Source organism: Rhodotorula graminis (genome assembly GCF_001329695.1).
Source record: "Rhodotorula graminis WP1 unplaced genomic scaffold RHOBAscaffold_12, whole genome shotgun sequence".
Taxonomy (NCBI): domain Eukaryota; kingdom Fungi; phylum Basidiomycota; class Microbotryomycetes; order Sporidiobolales; family Sporidiobolaceae; genus Rhodotorula; species Rhodotorula graminis.
In genome coordinates this window covers 273,878-296,033 of record NW_017264939.1, presented here as the reverse complement: position 1 = coordinate 296,033, position 22,156 = coordinate 273,878, and the positions used below count along the sequence as shown (strand labels likewise).

Sequence of the window (22,156 nt, the reverse complement as noted above, 5' to 3'; positions counted from 1 at the left end):
GCGACGGAGGGCGACGGCTCGAGTGCGAGTGGGAGAGAAGGAGACAGAGAGAAGCGGCGCGAAGCGAGAGCCGGACGAGAAGAAAGGCGGACCCGGCTCGGTCGCCGAGGAGGGACATCGCCGCGCTCGAACCCTTCTGCATTGCGCCGTCACTCCATCACCTGCACCGTCGCCGCACGGTACGTCTCGCTGTCGCGGTTGCGGAACAGGACGAGGCGCTCAAGTCCGGGCCTGTGGGCGCGAGGGAGGGGGAAAGAGGAGGGACGAGGTTGGGAAGGTCAGGTCGGTCGATGCGACGGCAGAGAGAAGGAGGACGAGAGGACGCACCTGCGCCGTGCGAGAGCGATGAGCCGGTACAACGAGACGACCGCGACGCCGCCACCGCAGCCCGTCGAGAGCGAAAAGCTGCCCGTCGTGATGCGGCCGATGACCTGGTCCGGCGACGGCGGGTCGCACAGCTGCAGAGGGTGGCGCCGAGTCAGTACTGCGACCTCGAGGTCGAGAAGGAGAGAGAGACACGGGGACGCACGTCCTCGGCGCCGTCGTACTCGCCCGTCGCTCGCGGCTCGGACCCCTTCTTGGCCGCGTCCATCTTGGCCTTGACCTCCTCGGCAGCCGCCTCGCCGACCTCGTAGACCATGCCGAGATCTTGCGGGACGCCTCGCACACAGGGAACGAGCTCGACGCGCACCATGGCGCGGCGCAGAAGCGAGTCGGGTCGAGAGGAGGGCGACGACGAGAGGGCGGCCCAGTCGGCGGTGAGGCGCTGCTCGAGCTGCTTGGCCCTCGCGCGAGGTGCAGGCGAGCCGTCCTCGTCCATCGCGTCGGCCGAGTCGGACGCGAGTGCGCGTGCCCGGGCGAGCAAGGCCTTGGCCAACGCCGGCGGGACGAAGAACGGCTCGCGCGCCTCCTCGCTCGCGCCCTCGCCCTCCTCCACCGCTGCCACCGCGGCCGAGCCCGTCCCGCGTCGCCACGCCAAGTCGAGCACCTCGCCCATCTCCATCCTCCACGGCCACCTCGTGCCGAGCTTGCCGTAGCTCGGCCTCTTCGCCGGCGGCCTCCTCTCCCAGTACCCGCGCTCATCGTCCTCCCTCCTGACCTCGTGCTCGGCAAAGCCCGGCGTCCCGACAAAGTCCTCGGGGAAACGCGCCGCGCCCGCCTCGTAGAACTGGTGCGACCGCTCGCGCAGGCCGCCGACGCGCGGCGTCGAGTAGACGAGCGACGCGAAGAAGGGCATGCCCCACCCGGACGGGACCGTGAGGGTCCAGCCGTGCAGGGTCGAGTCGGCGCCGGCGGGGCCGAGCGTGCGCTGCGAGAGGAGGACCGGGATGCGGTCGTCCTGCGCGATTGGGTCGAGGCGCGTGCCCGGGACGAGGTTGTGCGAGCGGCGGGCGTCGAGGTCGCGCTTCTTGTAGCGCGGCGTGTGGATCGAGGCGCGGTGAGGGCGGGACCAGAAGGAGGGGCAGGCGGCGATGTCGGCCGAGGGGACGAGCGGGTTGCTCGGGTCGAGGGTGGGCGAGTGCTTGTCGAGCTGCGGCGGGAACCTGCAGGCGAGAATGTCAGCTCGTACATCCTCAAGAATAAAGACGAGTAAGGCGAGGACGCACGAAAGACGAGGGTCGTACACCTCGAGCCCGAGGATCATGCCCGCAGGGACGCCGCCGGGTCCTGCCGCCGGGTCGAGCTTGCGCCAGGCCTGCGAGAGCGTAGATGTCAGGGGACGAGATGCGAGGGAGAAAGACGGAAGCGGGACGCACCTCCTTGGTCGTGTCGCTCGAGCCCTTGACCGGCTTGAGCACCGCCTTGACCACCTCGGTCGCCCTCCTGCCCGTCACCTCGAACGTCAGGAACTCGCCCTCGTACCGGTTGAGCGCAACCGACAGGCCGAGACGTAGGTCGCGCAGTACGTGGTCGATCGACAGGGCGGCCGAGCGCGCGACGGCCGGGTGGACGCGGACGAGCAAGGTGCGCCTCGGAGGAGGTGGCGGGGTGGAACTGGTCGAGGCGGTCGGCGCGTCGCTCGATGAAGGTACAGGCGCCCAGATGAAGGTGGCAGGGCCGAGAAGACCCTGAGGGTAGACCTGGGCGGCGTCGTAGACGTTGGTCGTGTACTCGCGCGAGCCGGTCGAGTAGCTGCGGGCGATGCTGCGTCAGTGGCGGCCCCCATGATCGTCAAGAGAGAGTGTGACGGACCGCTTGAATGTAGGCAGAGGCGCAGCCGGGTCGCACACGACTTGAAGCACCTTGTCGAGGTCCTCGACTGGGCCGACGAGCTCGAAGTACTGGTAGTAGCTCGCGTCGTGGACGAGCGCGCCGTGCTGCGACGCCCGGTACGACGCCCGAAAAGCTTTCGCCGTCGGCTTCTCGGCCTGCGGGAGAGGGGCGAGAGTCAGTCGGTGCTGGACGAGGGAGAAGGGCGAGGAGGAGGACGCACAAGACGGTGACCCCAGATCTCGGTCATGTGCATGCGCTTGGCGTGCCAGACGTGCGTCTCGAGCCAGAGCTTGTCCTCTGCAGGTGAGAAGAGGGTCAGGCGGGAGGGCACGGCGAGAGCGAGTGAGAGGCGGACGCACTCTGGCGGTTCTTGAACATCTCGGCCTTGAGGCCCGGGCGCGTTCTGTGCCGGCCGAGCATCTTCCTCGACACGCGCTTGGGCTTGGCCGCGTCCTTCGGGACCTGCAGGTGGGCAAGGAGAGTCAGTCCTGTCGTCGCAGGAGGAGGCGGTCGAGGGAAAGAGAGGGACGCACCTCGCCTCGCGCACGCTCTCGCAGGCGCAATGGCAGTCGGCGGATGTTGTGGCTCGCCGCACGCCGCCGTAGGTGTCGTGGTAGCGACTGGAAGGCGCGCTGCGTCCCGGCCTCCCTGCAAGATGTCGAGAGGAGCGAGGTCAGCTCGGCGGTGGGCGGAGAGGGAGAGAGGTGAGGGAGAGGACGCACTTGGCCGACTTCATGGCGCGTTTCATGGCGGCGATCTCGAACACTCGAGCCTATTGCGCATGGCCAAGGTCAGCTCGCGGCGTGCGAGAGAGGGAGACCTGATGAGGACGGGACGAACTTGGGCGAACTTCTCGACCTCGAGGACGGCGGGCAGGCCAGTGTTGCCTGCAAGTACACTGTCAGTATCGCTCGAGAGCTCAGACAGCGAGAACAGGACGCACCGCTGCCTGCCGACCCGCCCCTCTTTCCCTCGTGCTGCTGGACCGAGATGTTGCGCTGGTCCCGCATGCGCTGGCGCTTGATCTGCGCGCCGGTCGGCGTAGCGTCTGTCGATGGTCGTTTTGGTGGCATCGTGCGCTGTCGACGGGCGGTTTGAGGCGGTCGAGCTGAAGAGGCGGTGCCGAAACGGAAGCTCCTCCTCGCGCCCCCTCACAGACGAGGCGTCTCGCTTCAGCTCCTCGACCTTTGGCTCGATGAAGCAGCAGCTGCTGTCAAAACGTGCTCTCGGTCGGCGGGAGCCTTTCCAAGGGGCAAAAGGAGGGGAGCTAGCCTCCCTGCTCTCCTCGAGAGCGGGTCAAGGACGCTCTGCAGCCGCTCTCGACAGGCCGACAAGGGTGTGGAATAGATACAGTACAGGCAGGGGATGCGTCTAGGTGGCAGGATATGCGTACTAAAAGGGGAGCGGTCCGCGCCGTCAGGAAGACGAGTCCTTCTTCTGGAACGCCGCAAAGACTGTGCGGGCGCAGAGATGACGGTCAGGAACATGCAGCGACGAGAGAGAGAAGAGGAATGAGGACGCACTGAGGCTGTAGCCGTCGAACGAGTAGAGGATGCGGTCGACGCGCTCGTACCGCGCCTCGAGGTGCGGGTTGAGGAGCTGGCGCATGCCCTCGTGCGCGCGCGCGTTCTTCTCGATCCCGGCGTCGTCCTCGTCCTCGTCGCTGACAAAGAGCGTGATGCACATCTTGGCCGGCTCAAAGATGTGGAGCACCTTCTCGACGAGGTCCTGGAGCGACTCGCTCGTGCGCTTGACGGCCTCGCGCGTCTCGAGGCCGCGGTCGGCGTCGGCGCCGAGCCCGGCAAAGTCAAAGTTGCACTCGAACGAGGCGTACGAGTAGGCCTCCTCGGGCGTGACGTGCACGGTCGCGTACCGGTCGCCGCGCACGGCGTTCTGCGAGAAGCCGCACGGCGCAAACAGGAACGAGTCGATCGTCGCGCCGTCGAGGATGGCCGACAGGCCGAGGTCGTCCGACAGCTTGGCGCCGAGCGCGTGCGCGTCGCCGCCGTCGGCCACGACGGGCTCGGCCGGGTACGACGTGTACGGCGCCGTGTCGGACGACGGGTGGTAGAACTTGCGGCACGCAGCGGGCGACAGCTGGGTCATGAGGATCTCGAGCGTCTGGTCGGGACGCGAGGGGACGAGGCGAGGCGCGACGTGTCGCCGCGGCGGGAAGGCGGACGGGGTCGTGTCGAGCGACGCCGAGAGGGTCGAGAGCTGCGTGTCGTGCTTGGCGGGAGGGAGCGCGCGCGACGACTCGAGGGCGTGCGGGAGGAGGACGTCGTCCGACGGCGGCGTGATGTACAGGAGCCAGTGGTCGCCGTTCATGCGGCCGACCGTGTAGGCCGAGCTGTTCTCGAACAGCTTGTCGAGGAAGCTCATCTCGGCGGTCCAGTCCTTGTGCGGGCCGCGCTGCCGCTCGGGGAACATGAACGTCTTGCGCGAGTAGAAGCACCGCCACACGCCCTTGAAGCCGCACGTCTCGGATGCGATGCGGAGGAGGGTGGGGATGCCGAGGAGGAGGGTCGTCGTGCCGCACGTCTTGAGGATGAGCTTGTGCGGCCACACGAACATGGACGACTCGCTGCGCACGGGTGTGCGACCTGAGTCAGCGGGTGGTCTGAGAGAGGAGCACGGGGAGGGCAGTGGGGGAGAGGGAAGAGGATCGGGCGCGACGGACCTGAGGAGGTAGGCGTCGACCTCGTCGCCCTCGATGACGCTGAGCACCTTGCAGCACACCTCGTCGAGCATGCTGTCCCACACGCTCTTCTCGACCTGGCGCAGGCCGTTCCAGCGCTCCTTGCCCTTGCGACCGCCCTTGAGCGGGAGGTTGCGCGCGACGACGTCCTCCTCCGACGGGGCGAACCAGATCTCGAGGAGCTTCTCCGGGCCTGTGGGTGCGAAGGGTCAGCTCGTCCGTCTCGAGCGAGACCAGTAGATGCAGTGCGGCAGCTCACCCTCGAAAGGCCCGGGCGACGAGTCGTCGACGACGGTGACGGCGGCGTCGAGAGCAGTGGCGGCCATGTTGTGCGCACAGGTGAGCTGCTTGAACGGCGGTCGAGCTAGTCTGCGCGTTCGCAAGAGGGAGTGCAGGTGAGCAGGAGCTCGCTCAAGAAGGTGAGGGGGCGAGACGAGCTCACCGATGATCGAAGTAGCCGGCGACTCGGCGCGGGCGGTGGACAGGTAGCTGAGCTCGGCGGGAGAGCTAGCGAGCTGGACCTGGGCTGGATCTGCTGGTTGTACGAGCGAGACGAGCGGCGGTAAGTTCAACCGGGCGGTGCGCTCGCTCACCGGATCAAGCCAGCTCTCTCGAGCCGCCCTGCCTCGCAACTCGCCAGAGAGTTGGTCTGGCACCTGCCTGCTGTCCCTGCGCGGCTCCTGCGCTGCAGCACTGCGCTAGAGCGAGCCCCTCGCGGTAGACTCGCTCCCACCTTTGCCTTCTCTCGGCAGCGCTGCCGCGGCCTGTCAAGCTCCTCAACCAGCGCGCGCTTCGTCCGCGTACTCTGCGTGGGCACGTAGTGCGATACAGCTCGACCAGACGCCGAGGCGAGCGAGCGAGAGAGAGGGTGAATCTGCTCTTTCTCCTCCTCTCGCCGCCGTCCTCGCTGCGAGAAGCTTTGCGACCGGCTTTTGCGGGCAAAGTGCGCGCACCGAGGCCAGCGCAGCGCTCGTACGAGACCAAGCTTGACAAAGAGCAGGCAGTTCGAGCCGTTGAGGTTGAGCGCGTTGGGCGCACGGCCCTCGCTCGAGCGCGCCGAGTTTCGCGCGGGGCGGGCCTCGCTCCCTCTCTTTCCTTCCGTCCCACCACTTGCCCTCGCCGCTTTCTCACCCGAGTCGCCTCTACGGCACCTGCACGCGCGTCACTCGCTCTCTCGACCTCTCGACCACCCTCCCTGGCCCCGGTCGCCCCTCGCCCAACATGCGCCTCGTCCCGCTCGTCCTCGGCGCGCTCGCCTCGCTCGCCACCCACGCCCTCGTCCTCGACCTCGCCGCAGACGCGTCCGCCGTCCAGGACGCCCTCGCCACGCCCTACGACTACATCGTCGTCGGTGGTGGAACAGGTGCGCTCGCTCGCTCGCGTCCACCGCGTCTCTTCCCCGCCTCTCGCAGCAGCATCTGACATCCACTCCTGCCCACAGCCGGTCTCGCCGTCGCGTCTCGTCTCGGCGCTGGCGACTCGAGCAGCACGGTGCTCGTGCTCGAGGCCGGCGGCAACGGCCAGGGCGACCCCCGCGTCGATATCCCGGGATTTGCGGGTGCGCCCTCGCTCTGCCTTTCTAAGCCTCTTCCCCTTCGGTCGTGGCACCTATTGACCCTCCTCATGTCTCTCGCAGGTGCGGCGCTCGGCACGCAGTTTGACTGGGGCTTTTCGACCACATCGCAGAGCAACGCCAACGGTCGCTCGGTCTACTGGCCTCGCGGTGCGTCCCCTCGCGCCCTCCTTCCTCGTGTCGACATACTTACTCGACCCTCGTGCGCGCAGGCAAGGTCCTCGGCGGCTCGTCGGCCATCAACTTCCTCGTCTCGACTCGCCCGAACGCCGCCGAGCAGGACATCTGGGCCAACCTTGCCGGCAGCTCGGCGTGGACCTGGAACTCGCTCCTGCCGTACTACAAGGCTGTGCGTGTTCCTCTCTCTCTCTCTCTCTTTCGTCGCGGACGAGTCGGACTGTCGCAGCAGGACCCAGTACTGACGAACCTCCTCGTCGTCCCTCGCTCTTTCCCCCCCCTCGCAGGCCGAGAAGGGTTCGTCGCCCGGGTCCAACTCGCAGGCTCAAGTTCCGACCTGGGCCGCCGCCTCGCACGGCACGTCGGGCCCGATCAAGACGTCGTTCGCCCCGTACATGGCCAGCTCGTTCGCGGCCTTCTTCAAAGCCCTCCGCGCTCGCGGCAAGCCCGCCGCCACCGACCTGCACTCGGGCGCCAATGCCGGCGTCAACCACGCGCCGTCGACTATCGACCCGTCGACGCACACGCGGTCCTACTCGGTCGCGTACCGTGCGTCCTCCTCTCGCTCCCTCTCTCTCCTGTCGCTCCTCCTGCCACGAGGCCGACTCGTTCCCCTCGCCCACAGTTGCTCTCGCCTCGAACGTGGTCGTCGTCGTCAACGCGCAGGTGACGCAGATCGACTGGCGGGCGGGCACGACCGGTGACGTGGTCGCCGACGGCGTCTCGTTCGTCCCGACTGGCGGCGGCGACACTCTGAGCGTCGTGCGTCCCACCTTCCCTGCTCCTCGTCAAGTCTCTCGCCTGACGCTCATGTTATACAGACGGCAACTCGCGAGGTCATCCTGTCGGCCGGCGCGGTCCAGTCGCCGCAACTTCTCGAGCTCTCGGGCGTGGGCGCCCCGTCGATCCTCAACCCGCTCGGCATCTCGACCGTCGTCGACCTTGCAGGCGTCGGCGAGAACCTGCAGGACCACCCGGAGATCGTCGACGTGTACCGCCTCAAGCCGGGCATCCCGTCGCTCGACCAGCTCTCGGACGCGACCGTCATGGGCGACGCCCTCGCGCAGTACTCGACGGGCCAGGGCATTCTCACCGAGGCGCTGTACCCGCTCGCGTTCCTCCGGCTCGGCGACTTCCTCACCTCGACCGAGCGCGCCGTCGTGTCGACCCTCGGCAGCCAGGCCAACAACCCGCAGCTCAACAGCCGCCAGTTCTCGGCCAGCTCGCAGATGTACTCGGCCAACGTCCCCGTCATGGAACTCCTGTCGATCAACGTCTACGTGCGTCCACCGTTTACTCTCGCTCTCTCTCACGAAAGCCCGAAATTGACGTCGCCTTCCTCGACGACGCAGTTTGGCGACTCGTTGGCCGAGCCAGGTCAGGCCTACGTCTCGCTCGCCGGGGGCCTCCAGCACTCGCTCAGTCGTGGCAGCATCGTGCGTCCCCTCTCGCTCCACGTCGTGTGCCGCTCGGGCCCCGCTCACCGTCGTCCACCCTCGCCCGCAGCACATCGCCTCGTCGAACCCGCTCTCGCCACCCGTCATCGACCCCAAGTACCTCCAGTCGCCGCTCGACACGTACCTGCTCGCCAAGGCCGGCGCCTACCTGCGCAAGACGGCCGCCCAGGCCAAGCTCGCCGCCGTCGTCGCGAGCGAGAAGGAGCCCGGCCTCGCCGTCCAGAGCGACGACGACTGGATGACGTGGGTCCGCAGCACGGTGCGCACCGAGTACGTCCTGCCTCTCTCTCTCTCTCTCTCGCGGTGCCGAAGCCGAGACCGCCGTCGAGAGCGAGCCCTGACTCTTTGTGTCGCGCAGGTACCACCCCACCCGGTCGGGACGTGCTCGATGCAGCCGCGTCAGTACGGCGGCGTCGTCTCGCCGTCGCTCAAGGTGTACGGCACGGCCAACGTGCGCGTCGTTGACGTCTCGGTCGTCCCGATCCACGTCTCGTCGCACACCCAGTCGGTCGCCTGTGCGTCCCCCTCTCGCTCTCTTCTCTTTCGTTCGGCAGCCTCGTCGAGGATACTGACTCTTGCCCTCACCCTCGCAGACGCGATCGCCGAGAAGGCGGCGGCGCTCATCCTCGCCGGGCAGTAAGCGTCCTCGAGTTGTCGACCTTTCCCCTTCCCCCTTCCTCTCCCTCCCCTCTCGCTTTCACGACCCCCTCGCACGATTTGTCCCCTCACGACCCGCCTTTGTCCAGCTTCTCTCCCTCTCGTAGTACCCCCCTCGTCACGTTCTGAGAACGAGATGCGCCGCCTGGTTGCGCGCTTTGACCGCTTCTTTCTCGCATTTCTCGAGCGGGCACGATCGAGAGCAAGCTCTTCTCTCGAGCACAGCGAGCCGAGAGTGTGCAAAACCGCTCTACGTTGCACAAAGAGCGAGAGCGCCATCTAGCCGAGCTTGACCGACTTGACGGTCGCCCTCGAGATGCCGCTCTTCTCGCCCTCGTACCCAGTCCTCGCCTCGCCGCCGCCGTACGTCGCCTGCATGCTGCGCAGCTTCTTCTTCTTGTCGTCGTACTGGCGGCGCTTCTTGACGCGCGCGTTGCGGTTCTCCTTCTTGCGCTTGGGCGTCAGGCCCTTGTTGGCCAGGATCATGCGCGACGCGCCGCGAGGACCGTCGACGGACGACGCGGCGAGCGCCTCGATCTCGGCCCTGTTGGATGGAGAGGAGACGACGGTCAGTGATGCTCGGTGAGAGAACGAGAGAGAGAGAGAGAGAGAGAGAGAGAGAGAGAGAGAGAGAGAGAGAGAGAGAGAGAGAGAGGGGACGCACTTCTCGGCCGCGCGCTCGTCGTCGTACTTGGCCTTCTTGGCCCGCCTGCCCTCGTCCTTCTCAGCCGCGACGAGGTCGTAGTAGTCGTCGTCGGCGTCCCCCCCACCACCGCCCTCGTCGTCTCCCGCCTCGTCGCCCCGCACGGCCTTTGCCGCCCTCCTGTCCTCCTCGTCAAACTCGCCCTCGTCGAGCGCCGCGCGCTCCTTGGCGTCCTTTGCCGCGCCGTGCTCCTGGCGCTTGAGGACCTCGCGCCTGGCCTGCTCCTTGCTCCGTCGCGGCACGTCGTCGTCGCCCTCGAGGCCCGTGCGGCGCTTCTCGCGCTTGGCCGCTTTTTGCGCCACTTGGGACACGTGGAACCGCAGCGTGTGGCGCGACGAGGCCTTGTCGGCGCGGTCGGACGCCGAGAGCGCGAGTGGGTCGAGGAGGTCCGAGGCGGCCGAGGCGGCGCGGGAGGAGGACGAGGGACGGGGTGCGGCGGCGGAGGAGGAGGAGGAGGAGGGGGAGGGCTTGGTGCGCGCGAGGGGCGCGAGCGCGGGCACGACGCCGACGCTGCTGCTGCTGCTGCCCTTGCCCTTGCCGAGGCGCTTGGCCTCCTTCTTGGCCCGGCGCGCCGCCTCGATGCGCGCGCGCTCCTCGTCCTCCTCGCTGTCCTCCTCCTCCTCCTCCCCCAGCTCCTCGAGCATCTCGTCGTCCTCGTCGCCCTCGCCCTCGCCCTCGCCCGCAACAGGCACGCCCTTCTCAGCCTGCTTGGCGCGCACGCGCGCCATGAGCTCGGCGGCGCCGTCGCCCGGCCCGAGCTCGCCCATGATGGCCTCGAGCTCGTCGTCGTCGAGGCCGGCGAGCATCGAGTCGGTCACCTCGTCCTCGTCGTCGTCCTCGTCGCCGCTCCCCTCCTCCTCGTCGTCGTCCGAGCCCGAGCCCGCGGCGCCGAGCGACGCGTGGAAGTCCATGGCCTCGCTCGCGAGCATGTCGCGGCGGCGGCCGACGCTCGGCGCGCTCACCTCGCCGTCCTCGTCCTCGAGCTCCTCGTCCTCGGCCTCGTCGTCCTCGTCGGCGCCGTAGGTCGTGCTCGTGAGGTCGAGCTCCTCCATGGTGGCCAGGCGCTCGCGGAGCGACGACAGGCGCGCGAGGACCTTTTCAACGAGGGCGGCGGGAGGTGGGGTCGGCGCGAGGAGGAGCGAGAAGTAGAAGGCGAGGGTCGGGAGGTAGGTCGTGAGGGCCTCTGTATACGTGGAAGCGTTGGTCGATACGCCCGAGAGAGAGAGAGGGAGAGAAGGAAAGAGAGCGAGGACGCACGGTGCTCGAGCTCCATGATGGCCAACGCCGGGTGCTCACCGCCCTTGCCGTCGCCCTTGCGCACGACCTCGAGGTCGCTCGCGACCTGGCGCACCTTTGACGCCGTCAGGACAAAGTCGTCGACGAGCGCGAGCGTCTCGGGCTGCGTCTGGAGCAGGTGCGCGATGGCCTCGGCCTCGCCCAACTGCGACGCGTCGACGACGGCGGCGGCGCCGTCGCCAGCCTGCGCCGCCTTGCCCTGCGCCGCCGCCGCCGCCGCCGGCTCGTCGACGTCGTCATCGAGCACGAGCCGCTCATCTCCCCTCGCGCCGCCGGCCGCGCCCTCGTCCTCGTCCTCGTCGTCGAACCCGAAGTCGGCGCCGCTCATGCGCTCCCTGGCGCGCTTCTGGAGCCGGCGCGCCTCTTGCTCCTCGAGCTCGAGCGCCTCGTCGTCCTCCGAGTCGGCCTCGCCCGGCGCGCGGCGGCTCACGTGGTAGTGACCCGCCGCCCAGCGGTCCTCGTCGTCCGAGTCGTCCGAGTCGGACGCGGCGCTCTTCTTGCCCTTGCGCCGGGACGAGGTCTCGTCGTCCGACGACAGGGTCGACTCGAGCTGGGCCGTGTCGAGCGCTTCGGCGCCGGCGTCGTCGTCGTCGTCAGAGCCCGACTCGTCGGACGAGGGGAAGACGACGTCCTGCTTGGGGTCGACTTGGTGGCCGTAGCGGCCCTTGGTCTTGTCGTCGCGGTCGGGCCGCTTGTAGTCCTTGCGGGGGCGCTTGGCCGGCAGCTCGTCGTCGTCGTCGTCGTCGGCGAGGTCGACCTGGTCGTCGTTGTCCGAGTCGGACGCCGAGGGGAGGTCGAGGTCGTAGACCGTGTCGGGGATGTCGAGGGCGTCGTCGTCACCGTTGGGATTGGTGCGCGAGTGCGAGAGTCCGTCGTCGAGGAGCATCTTGTCGCGGTTGAGGTGGACTGTGGCGGTGCAAGGGGGGGAGAGTGAGCTCGGCGGGCGTGAACGGGCGAGGAGAGGGAGAGAGCGAGGCGGCGAGAGTGAGGTTGGGACGCACACTGGTCCTCGTCGCCGTCCATGACCGAGTCGTACGTGTCGTAGTGGTGCGAGTTGCGGCTCTTGCGCGGGTCAAAGGCCTGCTCGTGTTGGATGGCTTTGGCGCGGTACTGAGTGGCCTTGCGGGCGCCGGTCTGCTTTGGGCGGGCCATGGCGGGCGCGGTCAGGGGCTGGTGGAGAGCCCTGAGTGGTGGAAGAGCGCAGGCAAGCGAGAGCCGGGGCGAGGTGGAGCGCGACAGTGAGCTCGGGTCGGACACCGGGGGGGAGGAGAGATGGCAGCTCACCAGCCTCCTCTCTCGAGTCTGTACCAGCTGCGAGACTACACGCACAGCCATGCCTCTCACCCGCTCGGCCATCCACCGCCTCCACCTCGAACAATCCGCCTCGCCTGCGCCCGTCTCGACCACCACCTCGGCGCCCCTCGACGAGTCCATCTCGTCCACCCTCGTCTCAGACGACCGCACCCCGGGCCCAGACCCCTCCACCTCGTCTGCCTCGTCCAGCTCGAGCGACGGCGACTCGGACTCGAGCGACGACGACTCGGACGACGACGACGACGACGCCCCCGCCGCCGACCCGACCGCCCACCTCTCGGCCCTCCTCGCCCGCGCAAAGGACGCCGCCCGCGCCCGTGACGCCCACCTCAAGGCCGCGCACGACAAGCGCCGAGGCGCCGCAGGCGACGGCCTCGCTGGCAACGACGAGCTCGTCCTCTTTGCCGACGACGGCGACGACGACGACGACGAGAGCGGCAGCGATGGCGAGCGGCAGCGCCGCGACAGGGACGACAGGTGCGTCGTGCTCCCTCTTCAGTGTCGGCGCGAGCGTACTGACCCAGCCACTCGTCGTCGCGCAGCTCGACCCCTCGCGCTTCGACCTCTCGCGCCCTCCCTCCTTCCCTCGCACGGCCCCTCTCGCGCTCCCACCCGCTCCTCTCGTCCCTCCCCACCCGCCGCACCGCTCCCTCCTCCGCTGCGACCAGCGCCGGCGTAGGCGCCCACGTGCAAGCCCGCTCGGGCGGCATCTCGCTCGCGCAGGACGTCGGCGGCGCCCTGTCGGACGTCGGCGCGACGCGCGTCGTGCGCAAGGGCGCTGTCGTCGTCGATGGCGAGGGGAGGGGCAAGGGCAAGGCGAGGGAGGTCGAGGACCGGTGGGGCCAGGCCCCGCTGCCGCAGTTGTCCAAGAAGCAGCTCAAGGCCGTGCGTCCCTCTCTCCTGCGCGCTCTCCCCAGTCACACAAACTGACCTGGCGTCCCTCGTCTCTGTGCGCAGAAGCAGCCCCACACGGCCGGCGCCGCCTGGTTCGACATGCCCGCGACGCCCATGACGCCGCAGCTCAAGCGCGAGCTCGACGCGCTCCGGCTCAGCGCCGCCCTCGACCCCAAGCGCTTCCTGCGCGGCGGCGCCAAGCGCGACAAGGTCGGCGAGTTTTTCCAGGTCGGTCACGTCGTCGCGCCCTCGACGCGCGCGACGACGGCGAGCACCGCACCGAGGGTCCACAAGCGCGGGTTCGTCGAGGAGCTCGTCGAGAGCGAGGAGGCACAGGCCTATGCGCGCAAAAAGACAAAGGAGGTGCTCGCAAAGACGATGAGCGGGCGCAAGCGGCAGCGCAAGGGTTACAAGGGCTCGGCCGGCAACGGCGGCGCGAGGAAGTAGTTCGCTCGCTCCGGGCCGGCTGCACTTTATCGGTGCCTCGAGTCCGAGTAAGCGCGAGAGCGAGAGAGACGAGAGAGCTGAATGTCGAGAGCCGGCGAGGCGAGAAAAGAGAGAAAGAGAGTGTCGACGAGGCACCGCTCGGACCTCCTGTCGCTCCTCCCTTGTTCTCTCGCTCCTCGCACTCGAGCACGCACGCACGACGACTCGAGGAACGACACCAACAACGTTGCACCTGACCCTCCTTGCCCGGTCTCTCGCCCTCGCTCTCGCGCGTCCCTGCTCACGCGTAGAGCTCGAACGGCCTCGCCCATCCGTCGACGGCGAGCAGGTCGGTCCCTCGCCCGTCGCACCCTGCGACCGGACACGTCGTCCAGTCCTCCTCGACGCCCGTCTCGTCGGCCCGGCTGCGCGCCTTGCCCTTGCCCTTGCCCTTGCCCTTGCTCTTGGCCGCCGCCGCCGTGCTGCTGCTCGTCTTGGTGCGGGTCGACGTCGAGGGCGGGTAGTCGTCGTCGTCCGAGTCGGCGCCGACGGTCGCGTCCGAGTCGGACGCGAGGTCGAGCGGCTCGTCGGCTTGCGCTCGAGCCTTGCCCTTGCCCTTCTTGCTCGTCGACGCCTTGGCCCGGCCCTTGCCCTTGCCCTTCGACCCCGCCGCCGACTCTGCTGCTGCCGCGCTCGCCTTGCCCGCCTCGGCGTCGGCGATGGCCTGGCACCTGGCCTTGGCCTCGTCGAGGCAGCGCGCACACACGGCGTGGCCGCACCGCAGCGCAAACACCTTGCGCGGGCCCTCGCCGCCGAGCCGCAACGTCTCGAGGCAGCTCGCGCACACGGGCTCGAGCTCGACCGGCGGCGGGCGGGCGGCGGCGGCGCGCTTGGTCTTCTTGGCCGGCGGCGGGGCCGCGTCCGGGTCGGGCGGCTCGACAATGTCGCGCGAGAAGCCCGACTCGACCTTGTCCGGGTGGCTCAGCTTGAGCGCGTACTTCTTGCTCGCCGCCTTGACCTTGGCCGCGCCGCCCCATCCTCCCGGCGGCCCACCGCCGCCGCCGAACGTGAACATGCCGCCGCCGTACGAATACGACGGCAAGTCGGCCCACGAGCCCACAAGGCGCATGGTGTCGAGGATCTCGCGCGCGCCTTGGCTGCCGCCGAGCCCGCCCGACGCGCTGAAGAAGCCCCAACCGTTGCGCGCGGCGAGAGCCTCGGCGGCGTCCGCAGCCGACGACGCCGCGCCGAACGAGAAGCTGCGCCCTGCGGCAGCGCCACCGCGGCCAGAGCGCCCGGGCCCGCTCGAGCTGCCGCCGAACGAGAACGGGCTCGGCGCGCCGCCGCCGCCGGCCGTGGACCGCTCTGACGCACGGCGCGCCTGGGCGTACGCGAGCGCCTGCGCTGCGACGTAGTCGATCGAGTTGTCGCCGACTCGCCCGGCAGCGTCGAGGTCGGCTGCGGCGAGCGCGCGGGCCGTGGCGGCGTCGAGGTCGTCGGTGCCGGCCGCGCCCGAGCCCAAGGCCGAGCCCGACGCGGGCCCATGCCGCCTCGCCGAGCGGCGCACGCGCGTCGCGCCGGTCGGGACGACGAACGGCGGCGGCGAGCCGAGGACGTCGTTGAAGCCGGGCTGGCGCGCGGGTGGACCGGGACGGACGGGCCCGACCGAGAGGATCTCGACGTCCGAGTCCGAGTCGGTGTCGGCGACGAGGACGGCGCCCGACGCTGATGTCGAGGGACCGGCACGCGAGGGGCGTGACGGCCCGGCGGTCGGCCCGCCTGTGTGGCGCGGCGCAGGAGGCTCGTAGTCCGAGTCGGACGACTCGGACCCGGACGAGAGCGTGACGGCGCCTCCTGCTGCGGCGCTGGTACTGGCGCTCGGCGCACCGAAGCTGAAGGCGACTCGCCGCCCAGGGCGAGCGTCGGCGCTGGTCGACGCGACGGCGGGCGAGCCCGATGCACGGTCGGCGGCGGGCGCGGGCGCACCGGGCAGGACGAGCCCTGCGGCGACGGCTGCAGCCGGCAGGGCACGTCGTCGAGCAGAGGCGGGCGGCGACGACGACGTGAGGTCGAGGACGCCGCTGGACCGAGGGCCGGGACCCGCTCGAGAGGGCCCGGCCTCGCTCGAGGGCCCGACGGTCGACGAGCTGCGGCTGCGCTCGCGAGGCGCGACGCGCTCCGCCGACGAGTTCGAGCTCGAGCCCGAGGCGGACGGCGTGGGGAGGGCGAGACGTGCGGCGGCGCCGGCGTACGCCGAGAAGCCGCCCGGGTCGGCGCCTAGCGGCGGAGCTGGGTTGGCGGCGGTGGTTGGCGGTGCTGGGGGCTGCATGCTCGACTGCGCGCCGGTCTGGCGAGCGCTCGAGTCGGTCGAGAAGCTGGAAGAGGAGGGTTTGTGGCGAGACGAGGTGGGGTCGGTAGGCGTGGCGGAGGATGAGGTGCGCGCGAGGGTGGACATGCCGTGGGCGCAAGGGCTGTCGCGCAGGGCATCATGTCAGTCCTGTAGAGGCTTTGTCGAGCTGGGCCAAGGGGACGAGCGTGCTCACCCTGTCAGCACGGCTTGGTGGGCTCCCGGTTGAGCGAGCCCGACAGGCCAGGAGAGAGAGTCGACGGCTTGAGGCAACGACGGCTGGAGGCTGCACAGGCGTGTTCGTGCAGGTCAGTACATGGCTTCTGTGCCGTTTGGGCCCATCTCTGCTTGCCAGTGAGCGCGAGCGCTGGGCGGGCGCGCCACAGCTGGCCTCCGGGAGAGACGGCCCTTGTCTGTGGGAGGTCGCGACACAGAGAGGGGGGCGACGCACTTGATCGGGGTAGGCGAGCGAGCCGCTGTAGCTCCTCGGGTGTCGGGCGAGGGACGAGGGTGAGGTCGGGGTCGGTGATGCTGATGAGCGAGCCTGGCGGCCGTCGTCGACTGGCGGGACAGGGCGGGTGCGCCTCGCGGTTGGTACGAGGCACTTGCTGCAGTCGAGCGCGGTCGCAGAGGCGCTCGAGGTGCGTGAGCGACGTGGTGTCCCGGGAGAGCTACGTCGCACCTCCTCCGCTCCCTCGCCGTCGTCCAACCTCGAGCCGTCTGTTGAATAAAATCGGCGATGCGCTCTGCTGGCCAGCGAAGGCTCTCTGAGAGTATTCGGGCGAGTGCGCAAGCTCTCTGGGCTGTCTTTCGTTTTCCTCGTCCTCCCGGACGCTGCCGCAGCGTGACCCCTCGCCGCTCTCCGCCCTCGCGCACTCGCGCTCTCTGACGATACGACATACAGACTGGTCGGGGACATTCGTCGCAGTAGGTCGGCTCGAAAAGATCAAGGCGCGTCGTTCATGGCGGGCGAGGTCGAGAAAAGGGAGGGGAAGGGCATCTCGGGCGTCGGCTGCAACCTGCGGGATCGAGGTGCGTCAGTGCAGGCGCTCGTCAAGCTCGTGAGGTGGTACGACGAGGTCGACGTCGGTCATGAATCGTCCTGCGACGGCAGGGCTGCGCGGCGAGGCCGAGAGGGAGGGGGCAGGAGCGCTCGGGCGCGCCGGCACCGATGTGCAGACCGAGGCGTGGGACAGGGAGGAAGATGGGACGCACCAGTTGTCGTCGAGCCACTCGGCCGAGCCCTCGATGCAGTGGAACGTGTAGATGAACCGCGACTTGCTGCTCAGGTTCTTCTCGCTCCGGTGAATGACCGCGCCGTGGATGAGGACGAGATCTGCGTCGTGTCGAGAGGATCGTCAGTGCACGTCAAGGCGAGTCGACACATAGGAGGAGGAAGAGAAGGGCGAGGACGCACCGCCAGCCGAGCAAGGCGCCGCCACCCAGTTGACGTCCTCCTGGTCCCAGTCCACCTTTGGCTCGTCCTCCATGCCGGGCACCGTGACGAGCTCCGTCCCGCCTCCCGGAGCCCGCACGAGCCGTTTCGTCACCTTGGCGTTGACCTTGTGGCTGCCCGGCACAAACGACAGGCAGCCGTTCTCGGGCGTGCAGTCCTCGAGCGCGAACCACAGGCCCATGGCGGTGCTCGGTCGCGTGGTCAAGAACGTCTGGTCGTCGTGCGAGCCGACCTTGCCGCCGACCTCGCGCTGCTTGCAGATGCTGCCGGGAGAGACGAGGGTGAGCGACTGCCGTCGGGGACTCGAGGAGGCGAGAGGACGCGGGACGCACACCATCGACTGGATGACCTTTGGGTCCTCGTGGAAGCCGAGGTCGCGCACGAGGTTCTTGACGTCGTCGGAGAAGGTGAACGCGCGAAAGTCGGGGTCGAGCATGGCGAGCGCGTGCCCGATCTTGTTCACCGAGAGCTCTTTAGGGCGGTTGAGCTGCCCGTCGGGCCCGAACGCGGCCGGTTCGAAAAATAACCGGACCTTGTCGCCCGACTCGAGGAAGTAGGCGTCGCCGACGTGCTTCTTGGACGACGCCTCGGCCGTACCGACGAACTGGGTCATGGGATGGTCGGCCTGCGAGACAGGGTGGGGACGAGAGACGGTCAGTTCACCGAGGAGCAGGGAGGGAGGCGGGCGTATGGGAGGAGAAGGGGCGTGGATGAGGGGGAGGGGGCGTGGAGGGACGAGGAGGGAAGAGGAGAAGGGGCGTGGATGAGGGGAAAGGGGCGTGGACGGACGAGGAGGGAAGAGGAGAGGGGAGGGAAGGAGGGGAGGAGGACGCACAATGTCGAACTCGCGCAACAAGCGCTGGCTCGTCTCGAGCAGCTTGCCAGCCTGCGTCTTGGTGAAGAAGTCGCGAATGACGAGGTACCCATCCGCCTCGAACTGCGGGAGGACGAGTTTAGTTCGAGTCGGGTTGAGGAGGTGGGGGTGAGGGTCAAGGTGCGACGGGGGGTCTCCAGCGTGCCGCCACGGACACGCACGGCCCATGCAAGAGTCTGTCCACCCTCCCAGCCACTGCGCAAGCCGCCTCAGCGTGTAGACGCTGCCCTGCGTCCTCATCACCTCTCGCGGCAGAAGGGAGACGAGGGAGGACAACGGGGGAACGAGAGAGGACGCGGGGCGCACCTGGCTCTTCTGAGCATCGGTGAGCTGGAACGACATGTCGGCGTGCAGTGCTGAGCGGTGTGAGGGCGAGATAGCGAGCGAGGCGAGGTTCAAGGCGGTCGCCTCGGCCGAGCCCGAGTGAGCGAGTTCCATACGCTCGGCTCGTGGACGCTCAGGCGCGTAGCTATGCACAGTCGACACGGTCATGCGCTGGACGGGCAAGTCTCTGCCAACCGTGAAGTGCGGAAACGCAGCGCGAGCAGGAGGCTCGAGAGCGGCTCTTCTCTCGCTTGCTGGCGACGCCGCGTGTAGTTGGACACGGCTCGAGGACTCGGCGTTCCAGCGTCCGTCGTCGACACGAACACCCGCCGCGCGTGCGCCCTCATAAGGAGCCCTCGCCCGCCCCGCTCGCCTCGCGCTCCTCCCGCTCCCTACGCCGGACCTCGCTCCAGAACCCGCCTCGTCCCGACCGTCCCTCGACGTCCAAGTCGACCTCGACGCCGGCATCGACGAGCTCGACCCGCCGGTCCCAGCGCTTGAGCTCGCCTCGGAGCTCGCGCACCATCTCGCCGAGCCCATCCTCGGACGCCCTCGAGGGCAGGACGACGCGCTCGAGCGCCTTGCTGCGCTGCAGGGCGCGAACCCAGCTCGAGAGCGTCGCCAGGTCGTCGGCGTTGACGCCCTTGTAGGGAAAGAGGGCCTCTGGCGGGAGGAGGAGGATGCGCAGGGCCGCGAGGGCGTCGTGCAGGAGCGAGTCGGCGAGGGGCGCCCAGCGGAGCTTTTTGCGCGCCGCACCGCTCGCGAGGACGCCGTCGAGGGAGAGGGAGATGGTGCGGAGGGAGGCGAGGGTCGAGAGGGGGAGGAGTGAGAGGGCGTGCGTCGGGATGGCGTTGACGACGTCGAGGTGGACGAGGGAGGTCATGGAGGGGAACGCGTCATAGATCGTCTCGATGATGTCGGGATGGACGAGCGACAGGCTCGTGGCGGGATCGTGTGCGGCTTGATCGTGGACCGAGAGGGAGCGCAACTGCGGCGCGACGCCTCGCAGGAAGTCGACGAGCTCGTCGGGGGCGGCTCGACTCGCGCCGGGGACGACGAGGTGCAGAGCCTTGACGGATGGGAAGATGGCGGAGTTGAGGGACGAGGGCGAGGGTCGGCAGTTGATGAGGGCGAGGTTGGTGACGGGGAGGGCGGGGAGGGCGGGGACGAGCGGCCGGTCCCTCGTCGACGCGAGAGAGGAGCCCTCGATGGTCAGGGCGCGCAGGTCTGTATCGAGGGAGATGGCGACACGTTAGGAGGGGTTCGTCTCGACGTCCGCGGCAGGAGGAGGAGAGGGTTGCTCACGGCGCATCTCGACGAGGTCGTCCAGGCGCATGCGCTCGACGCCGCGCAGCGTGAGCTCCCGCACGTTCCCGCACGCTCGCGCCAATCTGCCCAGGTCCACCGACGCGCAGCTCCACGCGCTCGCGCCGAGGCGTGCGCCGCAGCTCGTTGCGCTCGCGGGTCCGACCGTCAGGCTGCGCACCGCCTCGCCCAGGCGTCCGCCGTCCTCCTCGTTCTCGACGGCGGCGATGAAGGTGCGGAGGGATGTGGGTGTAGGAAGGACGGGATGGCGGAAGAGGAGGGGCTGGGAGAGGGAGCGGAAAGTGCGGCTTGTGAGGGTGTACAAGCGCACGAGGCTCGTGCGGGAGGGCGAGACGGTCGCGGCGGCGCGTCGGTCTTCCTCGTCGACGCGAGGCGTGGTTGAGCCGGCCGAGGCTGACGAGGGCGGGTCGCTGAGCGGGCGAGGCGTCGTTGGCGCCGAGTCGAGCGAGAGGAGGATCGTCTGGAGGATGAGCTCGACGGGGAGGGTCGGCGCCGCCATGGTCGGTCGTACTGATGTCGATGGCCTGGAGGAAAGGAAGATGGACGACGAGAGGGAGGAACGGCGACTTGACGAGCGTCGACGGCGATGCGACGCGAAGAGCGAGATCATCTCCGAGCACCGATCGCGCCGGCGTGTCTCAAAAGAAAGATGGCGCCGAGGAGGAACAGCGACAACAACTCGACCACGTTGCAGGCGGACACGTATGTACAGCGACTCGTCGAGACTGTAGGCGAGGACGATCAGTACCCTGCGCGAGGAACCGACCGAGAAGACTGGAGGACGGACCGGCTCAGCCTTCCCGCTCGACGTGCTCCTGGATCCAGGCGTTGTAGTCGTTCTTGATCTGGCTCGGCAAGGCGTGCCCGGCGTTCTCGACGATCTTGAGCCGCGAGCCCTGCAGAATTGAGGAGGTCGAGATCAGTCCCCGCTCACTTGCATCGACGCCGCCGAGGGTGGGGGAAAGAGGAGGCGCACCGGAAGGTCCTTGTGGAGCTCGTGAGCGCGGTCGACATGGATGAGGTTGTCGTCGGTGCCGTGGATGATGGCGATGTGCGGCACGGACGCGGCGAGTCGGGCGAGGCGCTCAGTCGAGACACGGTGCTTCCTGCGAGCTCGACGTCGTGCGCACGTGAGCCACACGCAGGTAGAGAGAAAGGGAGAGAGCGCGAGACGCACATGACGGCGACCATCTGTCCAAGCTGCCCTCGAGGCGTTTGTCGACGGCCGATGTGGTAACGCCGCAAAAAGTCCTGCGACGCGAGCGGGGTCAGCGCCGTCCTCCGTACACGTCACGGTCTGGCTCAAGAGAGAGGGAGAGAGAGAAAGAGTGAAAGGGAGACGCACCGCCTCGACCTGGTCCCTGCGCGTCTTGCCTTTGAACTCGCCCTCCTCGTGCACCACCTCGTCGAGCCACGCCTCGGGAAAAAGCGTGTTGGTGACGAGCTCGATCTGGGCCGCCGGGGTGCGGACCGTGCCCGAGCTGAGGCGCAGGAACATGCTCGCCGCCTTCCACGGCGGGAGGGTGAAGCGCGAGCCCGACTGGGTCGAGGTGAGGAGGAGGGTGCGAATGCGGGTCGGGATGAGGAGGGCCTGCGGGTACGAAAGAGTCGGTGAGTCGCGCGCACTACCACAGCAACAAATCGCGCTCCTGCGTGCGCAGGCGTGAGCCGCGAAGGGAGAGCAGGCGCGACGCACCAGTTCTTGGGCGAGCATGCCGCCCATCGACACGCCGACCACATTGAGCGACTTGTCCTCGGTCCAGCCGACGTAGTCGAGCAGCTCCTCGACGTCCTTGGCCATCTCGGACGTCGAGTACGTCCCGAGCGGGGTGTCGGACCAGCCGACGCCGCGGTTGTCGAACACGAGGACCGCGTAGCCGGGCAGGGCGGCAAAGTGCGACACTTGGTGGTGCCAGGCCTGGACGAGGAGGCGCGACGAGTCAGTGGCTGCTCTCTGCGACGTCGCGAGAGAAGGGAAGAAGGGTCGGCGACGTACGAACGACGAGTTGTTGAGGCCCATGATGAAGACGAGGCGGTGGCTCGAGGGTTTGTCGTCGCCGTGGAGCTCGTAGTAGAGCTTGTGCGGTGCCGGTGCGCGCTTCTTGTCGTTGGCGACGGTGCACCAGCCGCGCTTGACGAGGTGGACGGGCGAGAAGATGGTGTCGGGGAGCGGGTCCGAGGACGACGAGGGGGAGGGAGGAGCGGTAGCTTCTGCCATGGCGACGGCGAGTCGGCTCGGGCTGGTAAGCGTTGGCGAAAGGAGTGTCGAGGGGTGGACTGATGAGGATGGACGGCGAGACGGTGGCTCGGCAACGAGGGGTCGCGGCTGTGCGCCGCTGCGTGGGTCGGTCGATAGACTTGCGCTTAGGCGGTAGCAGTTCTTGTCACAGCAGTGTGCGGCTTGTCGGTCGAGGAGGTTG

General features: G+C 68.7%; 10 protein-coding genes across 10 annotated transcripts; 3 read left to right on the top strand and 7 right to left on the bottom strand.

The window, feature by feature from the left end:
• Positions 1-529: 529 nt before the first annotated feature.
• On the bottom strand, positions 530-3,209 carry RHOBADRAFT_29266 (uncharacterized protein; the record flags this gene model as incomplete). Its single annotated transcript, XM_018412864.1, has 11 exons — positions 3,158-3,209; positions 3,055-3,101; positions 2,937-2,986; positions 2,748-2,862; positions 2,574-2,676; positions 2,435-2,511; positions 2,194-2,369; positions 1,758-2,133; positions 1,608-1,696; positions 947-1,544; positions 530-868 (listed from the first exon to the last, which is right to left on the bottom strand). Coding segments are annotated over exons 3-11 (1,899 nt in total), but the record flags the coding sequence as incomplete, so codon positions are not given.
• Positions 3,210-3,549: 340 nt separating this feature from the next.
• Positions 3,550-5,238, bottom strand: RHOBADRAFT_55287 (uncharacterized protein; the record flags this gene model as incomplete). Its single annotated transcript, XM_018417772.1, has 4 exons — positions 3,550-3,668; positions 3,738-4,798; positions 4,895-5,105; positions 5,172-5,238. 4 exons carry the CDS (start codon positions 5,236-5,238, stop codon positions 3,631-3,633), a joined length of 1,377 nt encoding a protein of 458 aa, XP_018269098.1. The 3' UTR covers positions 3,550-3,630.
• Positions 5,239-6,133: 895 nt separating this feature from the next.
• On the top strand, positions 6,134-8,759 carry RHOBADRAFT_17359 (uncharacterized protein; the record flags this gene model as incomplete). The annotated part of the gene is made up of 10 exons (XM_018412367.1): positions 6,134-6,275; positions 6,354-6,470; positions 6,549-6,635; positions 6,698-6,834; positions 6,950-7,201; positions 7,263-7,424; positions 7,484-7,942; positions 8,015-8,098; positions 8,169-8,393; positions 8,478-8,759. The coding sequence occupies 10 exons, from the start codon at positions 6,134-6,136 to the stop codon at positions 8,757-8,759; spliced, it is 1,947 nt and encodes a 648-aa protein (XP_018269097.1).
• A 250-nt stretch (positions 8,760-9,009) lies between these two features.
• RHOBADRAFT_55286 (uncharacterized protein) lies at positions 9,010-11,927 on the bottom strand (the record flags this gene model as incomplete). The annotated part of the gene is made up of 4 exons (XM_018417771.1): positions 9,010-9,320; positions 9,441-10,662; positions 10,737-11,681; positions 11,777-11,927. 4 exons carry the CDS (start codon positions 11,925-11,927, stop codon positions 9,056-9,058), a joined length of 2,583 nt encoding a protein of 860 aa, XP_018269096.1. The 3' UTR covers positions 9,010-9,055.
• Positions 11,928-12,262: 335 nt separating this feature from the next.
• RHOBADRAFT_66814 (uncharacterized protein) lies at positions 12,263-12,974 on the top strand (the record flags this gene model as incomplete). Its single annotated transcript, XM_018419089.1, has 2 exons — positions 12,263-12,566; positions 12,632-12,974. Coding segments are annotated over 2 exons (647 nt in total), but the record flags the coding sequence as incomplete, so codon positions are not given.
• Positions 12,975-13,074: 100 nt separating this feature from the next.
• On the top strand, positions 13,075-13,468 carry RHOBADRAFT_65465 (uncharacterized protein). Its single transcript, XM_018418714.1, has one exon. The coding sequence runs from the start codon at positions 13,083-13,085 to the stop codon at positions 13,428-13,430; it is 348 nt and encodes a 115-aa protein (XP_018269094.1). The 5' UTR covers positions 13,075-13,082; the 3' UTR covers positions 13,431-13,468.
• A 167-nt stretch (positions 13,469-13,635) lies between these two features.
• On the bottom strand, positions 13,636-15,864 carry RHOBADRAFT_55284 (uncharacterized protein; the record flags this gene model as incomplete). The annotated part of the gene is made up of 1 exon (XM_018417770.1): positions 13,636-15,864. One exon carries the CDS (start codon positions 15,862-15,864, stop codon positions 13,711-13,713), a length of 2,154 nt encoding a protein of 717 aa, XP_018269093.1. The 3' UTR covers positions 13,636-13,710.
• A 795-nt stretch (positions 15,865-16,659) lies between these two features.
• On the bottom strand, positions 16,660-18,254 carry RHOBADRAFT_38705 (uncharacterized protein; the record flags this gene model as incomplete). The annotated part of the gene is made up of 5 exons (XM_018413552.1): positions 16,660-16,775; positions 16,972-17,092; positions 17,174-17,475; positions 17,545-17,837; positions 18,048-18,254. 5 exons carry the CDS (start codon positions 18,252-18,254, stop codon positions 16,703-16,705), a joined length of 996 nt encoding a protein of 331 aa, XP_018269092.1. The 3' UTR covers positions 16,660-16,702.
• A 499-nt stretch (positions 18,255-18,753) lies between these two features.
• RHOBADRAFT_55282 (uncharacterized protein) lies at positions 18,754-20,235 on the bottom strand (the record flags this gene model as incomplete). The annotated part of the gene is made up of 2 exons (XM_018417769.1): positions 18,754-19,637; positions 19,716-20,235. The coding sequence occupies 2 exons, from the start codon at positions 20,233-20,235 to the stop codon at positions 18,754-18,756; spliced, it is 1,404 nt and encodes a 467-aa protein (XP_018269091.1).
• Positions 20,236-20,406: 171 nt separating this feature from the next.
• Positions 20,407-21,954, bottom strand: RHOBADRAFT_55281 (uncharacterized protein; the record flags this gene model as incomplete). Its single annotated transcript, XM_018417768.1, has 7 exons — positions 20,407-20,461; positions 20,524-20,632; positions 20,713-20,842; positions 20,914-20,987; positions 21,082-21,327; positions 21,433-21,654; positions 21,733-21,954. The coding sequence occupies 6 exons, from the start codon at positions 21,952-21,954 to the stop codon at positions 20,528-20,530; spliced, it is 999 nt and encodes a 332-aa protein (XP_018269090.1). The 3' UTR covers positions 20,407-20,461; positions 20,524-20,527.
• Between the last annotated feature and the right edge of the window lie 202 nt (positions 21,955-22,156).